Source organism: Elephas maximus, chromosome 21 (assembly GCF_024166365.1).
Source record: "Elephas maximus indicus isolate mEleMax1 chromosome 21, mEleMax1 primary haplotype, whole genome shotgun sequence".
In the NCBI taxonomy this organism is placed as follows: Eukaryota; Metazoa; Chordata; class Mammalia; order Proboscidea; family Elephantidae; genus Elephas; species Elephas maximus.
Window position 1 is genome coordinate 61,632,763 of NC_064839.1, and position 8,625 is coordinate 61,641,387.

Here is an 8,625-nt window from a genome sequence, read left to right on the forward strand (position 1 = left end):
AAAGCAAAAGGAAGAATTGATGAAGTAAAAGAACTGAACAGAAGATTTCAAAGGGCCTCTCAAGAAGACATGGTAAAGTATTATAATGACATGGGCAAAGAGCTGGAGATGGAAAGCCAAAAGGGAAGAACACACTCGGGGTTTCTCAAGCTGAAAGATCTGAAGAAAAAATTCAAGCCTCAAGTTGCAATAGTGAAGGGTTCCATGGGGAAAATATTAAACGATGCAAGAAGCATCAAAAGAAGGTGGAAGGAGTACACAGAGGCATTATAACAAAAACAATTAGTCAATATTCAACCATTTCAAGAGGTGGCATATGATCAGGAAACGATGGCACTGAAGGAAGAAGTCCAAGCTGCTCTGAAGGCATTGGCGAAAAACAAGGCTTCAGGAATTGATGGAATATCAATTGAGATGTTTCAACAAACAGGTGGAGAGCTGGAGGTGCTCATTCGTCTATGCCAAGAAATATGGAAGACAGCTTCCTGGCCAACTGATTGGAAGAGATCCATATTTATGGCTATTCCCAAGAAAGGTGATCCAACCTAATGTGGAAATTAAAGAACAATATCATTAATATCATATGCAAGCAAAATTTTGCTGAAGATCATTCAAAAATGGCTGCAGCAGTATATCGACAGGGAACTGCCAGAAATTCATGCCGGTTTCAGAAGAGGACGTGGAACCATGGATATCATTGCTGATGTCAGATGGATCCTGGATGAAAGCAGAGAATACCAGAAGGATGTTTACCTGTGTTTTATTGACTATGCAAAGACATTCAACTGTGTGGATCATAACAAACTACGGATAACACTGCTAAGAGTGGGAATTCCAGAACACTTAATTGTGCTCATGAGGAAACTTTACATAGATCAAGAGGCAGTTGTTCGTACAGAACAAGGGGATACTGATTGGTTTAAAGTCAGGAAAGGTGTGCATCAGGGTTGTATTTTTTCACCATACCTATTTAATCTGTATGCTGAGCAAATAATCCGAGAAGCTGGACTATATGAAGAAGAACGGGGCATCAGGATTGGAGGAACACTCATTAACAACCTGAGTTATGCAGATGACACAACCTTGCTTGCTGAAAGTGAACAGGTCTTGAAGCAATTTCTAATGAAGATCAAAGGCCACAGCCTTCAGTATGGATTACACCTCAACATAAAGAAAACAAAAATCCTCACAACTGGACCAATGAGCAACATCATGATAAACGGAGAAAAGATTGAAGTTGTCAAGGATTTCATTTTACCTGGATCCACAATCAACAGCCATGGAAGCAGCAGTCAAGAAATCAAAAGACGCATTGCATTGGGCAAATCCGCTGCAAAGGACCTCTTCAAAGTGTTGAAGAGCAAAGATGTCATCCTGAAGACTAAGGTGTGCCTGACCCAAGCCATGGTATTTTCAGTTACATCATATGCATGTGAAAGCTGGACAATGAATAAGGAAGATCGAAGAAGAGTTGACACCTTTGAATTGTGGTGTTGGCAAAGAATATTGAATATACCATGGACTGCCAAAAGAACGAACAAATCTGTCTTGGAAGAAGTGCAGCCAGAATGCTTCTTAGAGGCAAGGATGGCGAGACCGCATCTTACATACTTTGGACATGTTGTCAGGAGGGATCAGTCGCTGGAGAAGGACATCATGCTTGGCAGAGTACAGAGTCAGCGGAAAAGAGGAAGTCCCTCAACCAGGTGGATTGACACAGTGGCTGCAACAATGGGCTCAAGCATAACAACGATTGTAAGGATGGCTCAGGACCAGGCAGTGTTTCGTTCTGTTGTGCATAGGGTCGCTATGAGTTGGAACCAACTTGATGGCACTTAAGAACAACAACAACTACAATGCAAGATGCCGTACCGACTATCTGATTGTTGTTGATGTTAATGGCTGATGAGTAGCCTGGACTCATGGCGACCCCATAGACAATGGAACAAAAAATGAAATGCTGCCCAGTCCAACACCAACCACAGGACAGGTAGTGGATTAAACCATCAAGATGAGTAGGTTTTTTTTTCTTTCACAGATTTTCAGAAGTAGATTGCCAGGCCTTTCTTCCTATTCCACCATAGTCGAAGCTCTGCTGAAACCTTTTCAGCCTCATAACAACATGCAAGTCTCCACTGAAAGACAGATGATGGCTGTTCATGAGGTCCACTGGCTGAGAATCAAACCTGGGTCTCCCACAGGACAAGGGAAAATCTACCATTGAACTTCCAATGCCCCTACTATCTGGTAGACAGAGGGATATTTGAATTGGTCATGTAGCAGCCCTATTGTGAAGTCATTCACGTAACTAAAACCCTATTTGGTATGTTAGTCACACAAAGATCGCTGAACATGAAATCGTCTATGACAGTGCCAACATGTGTGTAGACACACCTGTATGGGGTTTCATACCTAGGAATTCAGAAACATTTAGTGTTTAAAATCACCAAACCACTACATGGGTAAGCCATGTACAGGTCTATTGAAAAATCCAAGTAAGAATTTCAGTTGCCTAATCCATTCTCAAAGAGCCCTGGTAGCGCGGTGATTAAGAGCTTGGCGCTAATTAAAAGTTTGGCAGTTCAAACTGCCAACCTTTTAATTATGGGACAGTTCTACTCTGTCCTATAGCATTGCTATGAGTAGGAATCGACTTGACAGCAAATGGTTAATCCATTCTCATAGGGAGTAGCCAAAGACTGTCTAGTCACCATGTCTGTGACCATGACAGTGTCACAATTATGCTTTGATATCCAGTAACTTAGCTTGTCCAGATGGTTTCACATTGGATTTTTGTCCCCTTACAGTGCAACCCCGTTTTCCCAGGACTTTCATCATTTTAACACTGAAAATCCTGCTTTGAGGACACCCTCATTCCTATACCAAAAGAGCTGTTCATCCCACTTTCTCCTTCGGCTACTTTTCATGTCCCATTTTTAGCTTTCTTGCTCTCTCTCGGATGTTTGCATGTGTCTTGGTTAGTGGGGCATTGTAGATTTCCTCTACCTTTGTTTAATTAACCTCTAGTTATTACAAAGGCTTGGGTCTGTGACTCTAAAAGGTTGCTGGAAGATTTTTTGAAACCTTTTGTTTTCTATATTATACTAACTATAAATCTTTATACTTACTTCTTTAGTGTATTTATCCCTAGTCATAAGGTAATAGCTGATGGAGGACATATTTATTAATTTCTGACTTGAAAAGATGCTGTAAAAGAGTTTTTTTTTTTTTTTTTTTTGCTATGACACACATGAAAAATATAAGTTAATAGTTTGTGGAATTACAAAGGTAACTCTAATTACTGATGTGTGTATGTTTTTGCACCCTCAGGTTAGATAAATATTGTTACCTAATTTTTTTTAAGAAAAGTAATACTGTCCCATATATTCTATATAGAGAGTTCTATATAATACACAGACACACATACACTTAGAAGTTTTATATATTTTGTTGAATTTTAAGTTATTTGTTATTCCTTTGAGTTCTGGCTTTATTAACTATTGATATTAAACTGAAGCTAAGATCCTGACTTATTCCCTATTAAAATAGTATCTATGAGTCCTGGTGGCACAGTGGTTAACAGATCAGGCTGCTAACGAAAAGGTCAGCAGTTCATATCCACCAGCTGCTCCTTGGAAACCCATGGGGGGGCAGTTCTACTCTGTCCAGTAGAGTTGCTGGAATCAGAATTGACTTGATGGCAACGGGTATGAGACTAAAAACAATCTTAGGTATAAAAATAAGGTACTATGTGGCAGGCACTGTTCTAAGTGATCTTCATGTATTAATTAAATCCTCAAAACCCATTTGGATAGATACTATTATTATAATCATCTACATTTTACACTTGAGAAAACTATGGATCATTGAGGTAAAAGTCACTTACCCCAAACCACAAAACTAAGTAAGTGCTGGAATTGAAGATTCTGACACAGGCAGTCTGAGTCCAGCCAGGGCCTGTGAAAGTACCCATTAAACTCTCTGACTCTCCAATTACAGAAAATGTGTCTGGTGAGGGAAATGAAAACAGAAGTTAGAGGATGGTTAAGCTACATTAACATTGACATCGGACCTGTAAATGCTCCTCAAGATTATTTGCTTCATTTTCTTTCCTGGGCAGAGTGTGGTGGCCGACTGAAAGCCGAATCAAAACCCAGAGATCTGTACTCGCATGCTCAGTTTGGTGACAACAACTACCCAGGACAGGTCGACTGTGAATGGCTATTAGTGTCAGAACAGGGTTCTCGACTCGAGTTGTCCTTCCAGACGTTTGAGGTGGAAGAAGAAGCCGACTGTGGCTATGACTATGTCGAGCTCTTTGATGGCCTCGATTCAACAGCTGTGGGGCTTGGTCATTTCTGTGGATCAGGCGTAAGTATAGTACCAACAAGATACCGTAGACATGATAAAAAGTCAACTGTATCATGATTGACATATATAATATATAAAAATTGGCAGTGCTTTTACAAAAAAGAGTTACATCATATTACTAGTGGCCTGACAAATTGTAATATTTCTCTCCCTCCCTTACCACTTCTCCACCTCTAATTAACTTGTTGCATCATATCTGATAAGATAGGTGAACTCATTAGTTATCATTTCTTATTACTTTCCAGGTTTTAACATTTTCATTCATGTTTTTATTGCACAATAAATATTTAAATATTCAGTAATCTCCAAGCAATATACTTAAACACACTTAAAAAAAAAAAAATCTCCAAGCAATATACTTAAACACACAGCTTTGGCAATTATGTCACCTTCCTAAATTAAACCACAAAAGAATAGACACGCCATTCACGCTAACATTACTTTCATAACAATCGTATTTGGTGACAGTGTCAGGGTCAAGACACTTTGTCTCCTGTGCAGCATACTGAGTGCCAGATACAGGCCAGAGGATGTCACCTGAGAAATAAAAAAAGATTTTTTCAATGCTCCCCCACACCCACCCCGGGACTCACGGCATTAATATGGGTCGTCTTCTGCATACGTAATTTGTTCTGAAGACATTAGCCTCAATTATTTCAATGCCTGTTGGCATCTATTGCCTAAATAATACAGTTGAACTCCTGCCCAAATAGCAACTAAATGCAACAAAAAAGCTTCTTGGTACTTACATTATTCAAACAGGAAATACTGGGAGATTTGGATTCTGGAAGTGGCTTTGCCCCAGAGCAGACTCTGAAACCAACCTGATATCTCTTTAGCCTCTCTGAACTTCAGTTTATTTATTTGTGGATCAGATGAACTCGGCTTAAAACTTTCAGAGGAATAATTAAAAAAAAAAATTCTAGAGAAGAAAATGCAAGAACTTGGAAACAGATTGATATGTGTTTAAAGCCCACTGTAACACTAACTAGCTGTGTGTTCTGGAGCCGGTCATTTGCTTCTCAGAAACTCAAGTTTTCTCACTTGTAAAATAAAGTAGTCAATTATATCTACTTTGCAAGGTTGGGGAGGATTAAATTATATAACAAAGGAAAAATACTGCCAAACATAAATACACGGAAGAAAAAGTGACTTGTTCTATTTTTTGTTCATTTGCTTTTTTGTTTATTTTTTTGTCTTTAGCCACCAGAAGAGATCTATTCAACTGGGGATGCGGTTTTAATTCGTTTTCATACTGATGACACAATCAACAAGAAAGGATTTCATATAAGATACAAAAGTATAAGATATCCAGATACCATGCATACCAAAAAATAACGCCAAAACCTCTGTTGGAACATACAGGAACGCACATAATGGAGAGAAGGCATATTTTTTTAAACTGAAGATATTAGCACAAATGTTTTATATAATGAGTTTGAACAAAAGCAAACTGTAAGAATAGCATTACCTATGTACTAAAAGAGAAACTTCTGGATAACCCAGGTCAGCACTATGAGGATATCTGAACTCCTTGCTTGACAGACTTAATAAACATGATGAAAGGACATCAAGTGCTTCAGTGAAGACTCTAAAAGCTTCTGTTCACAGCTTAATATAGATGCCTCACAATTCAGACAAATCATTTCAGGGGCTGTGACACTGCAGAGTGTACTTTTCGACAATTTTCCAAGATTTGGGGAAATAAAATGATCTTGTAGGTCACAAACTGGAAAACCATCTTCTCATATCTGAATATAATTGCTTTGGCGCTGTGTCTAGGATACAATGCAAACTAGATCCATATAAGGTGATGTGAAATGGAAGTCTTTTGAAGGTGGTTTGTACTTTAAATGTCTAGTGTGTGTCTCATGTTCAGAAAACAGAATATTTCGGCTTCATTATTTTCACTCACAGGCCCACTTAACCTCTTTGAAATCCAGCTGATCTCGACACCACTTCATTTTGCTGACATTTTGACACGTTTGAAATGTCAGCAATGTCTATTATTGCAGTTAAGCCCTAGACATCATTGATTTAAGTATTGGAAAAAGCCTAGTTGATTGGTAAACTCAGTTCTTTGTGTGGAAGTGTTGCCTTCTCATACCAGATCCAAGAAATCTTGTGAACCTTACAAGAAAACTCCCAAGAGATGTGTGCAGAATTCTTCTGACTGACTGCCTGGGTGGTTCACACTCAAGTTACCACTGCTGCTGTTGTCTTTCTTTTGACTATTTTGTGCATCTGATGTTGTTATACTTGATGTTGTCATGGTTAATGTAATATTTAAAAAAAAAATGAAATGATGCAAAGGAGATCTTATAAGAACTGAAAGGACTCTTCTTGCTCCTAGGATTCAGTTAAAAAAAAAAAGATGCAATGTTGGAAAAAAAGAATTTGGTTCTGAAAGACTTTCTATGGTGCTATTCCATAAACATATTTTTTTTAAACAAAGTTTTTGACCTTTGAGCCAACATCCCGTAGGCTGTGAATGTCTCCCTACGTCTGGCTGGTGGCATTTGAAGAAAAAAGACTTGTTAAATGTATTAAGATTGTTTTCTTGCAATGGCAGCACTTGTCCTGTGGAACAACTGCTTGTAATGCCTTAGAATTCTTGCACATGATAAAATCGATCCTCCTGTAGACACACCTTTTGAAATGTTGAACATAATATTGTATGTTAACAGCTCTATGAGGAAAATCCATTCCATGACTGAGAATATCAGCGATAAATATGATGACTTGCTTTCGTTGCAGAACATGTCATTCTAGAATGAATTTTCTGCTTTGAAGCCAGGTGTGTTCTTAACATTAGTGTATGTATATGTAAGGTTTTCTGAGCGAGTGAAGCTACAAGAAGGCAAAAAGTAGTGGGTGGTCGAAAAGTTAAAATTTATGTGCCAAGTTCTACCAGAATCCTGTCTGAAGTAGCATCTTTTTTAGAAAGTTTCATGGACAAATAATGGGAACTTCTAGTTAGTATCAACTGCATCAATAAAAGACTTTCTTTTAGAGAAACTCTATTTTGATATGTTTTGATGGGGATGTAGATTGCTCTATGAAGAAGCTTTGTTTCTGTTACCTGTCCATGAACATTCAACAGCATTTAATAAAATTGGGTCTTTTTCTTCATGTTTACAAATTAAACTACACACATATATGTAGCTTATTTGTGTTTCTGTCATTGTTGCCCTGCATATCTTTTCTTGAAATGAGTTATAAGATGTAAATACATTTTTAAAACCAATCATTTGTTCTTATTGAATGTCACTTTGAAAACGTATAACTCTTGACTGAAATTTAGATGAGTTTTTTCACTGAGCTAATTTATTCCAGTAAGTTCTAATTTTTTTTTCATTCATCTCCAATTTGCCAAAATACACTGGGGATGGAGAAAAGAGGAGAAATGGACATCAACTGAATACCTGTAGTGTACTAGGCCTTGTGTTACGTATGCACACTAGCTCTTTCTAAACTTCATGCTACCCTTTGATGGCTGTGGTCCTCCTATTTTGTAGTTCAAGATCTGAGGCTCAAAGAGTTTATGTAACCTCCTGAAGGTCACAGTGTAAAGTTAGAAGTTGAACCGCAATTTGCTTGACATTAGACTCGTATGAGCTTCTTCTACAAAAGGTAGTAGAATCAATCTTGAGGTGTATAAATAGTAGATTTTTTTTAATGATGAAACTTTTCTACATAAAGTAAATTTCAGGAGTGAATTAGAACGAAATTTTCAGGATAAACACACTGCTTCTTCCAGGAACGGCATGAGAATTAGAATATCAACTATAGCTATCATTAAGAACCACAATTAGTACTAGAAATTTACGAAGTCAAAAACAACTACTCTGTGGTTTAGCCTTAGTAACAACAGGCTTTTTGTAATAATAAATATGTTAAATTATTTTATCTAGAGTGGTAGAAGAAATACAGTGTTTTATTTTGAGTATTCTTAAATCCACATTAGAGTAAGCACAATGAGCATAGTTGACTCAACAAAGAAATTAAAATAAGATATTTAGAAGGCATACAGTGATGTTGTCATAAATTTAGTGCTTCAACATAAACATCAATATTATTGTATTGTATGTGAAGTATCAGTTTACTGCATATTATTAGTTCTTATATTAATTCAATCATTGCCTTAAAGATGTTGTTAAATGTAAATATACACAGCTTCATTGTTGTTTTGTTAATAATTGTTAGTTACTATTCTAGGTTTCTTATTAAATTAATTTCATAAATTATTTTCAA

General features: G+C 37.3%; 1 protein-coding gene across 5 annotated transcripts in view; it reads left to right on the forward strand.

Annotated features, from left to right (window-relative positions):
• Nucleotides 1-7,561, forward strand: part of TLL1 (tolloid like 1) — a 253,182-nt gene extending 245,621 nt beyond the window's left edge. For all 5 annotated transcript variants that reach the window (XM_049864900.1, XM_049864901.1, XM_049864902.1 and 2 more), the window contains 2 exons: nt 4,121-4,371; nt 5,575-7,561. In XM_049864900.1, coding sequence (XP_049720857.1) covers nt 4,121-4,371; nt 5,575-5,709 — 386 coding nt within the window. In that variant the 3' untranslated portion in view covers nt 5,710-7,561. The remainder of the gene's footprint in view (nt 1-4,120; nt 4,372-5,574) is intronic.
• Nucleotides 7,562-8,625: the final 1,064 nt, after the last annotated feature.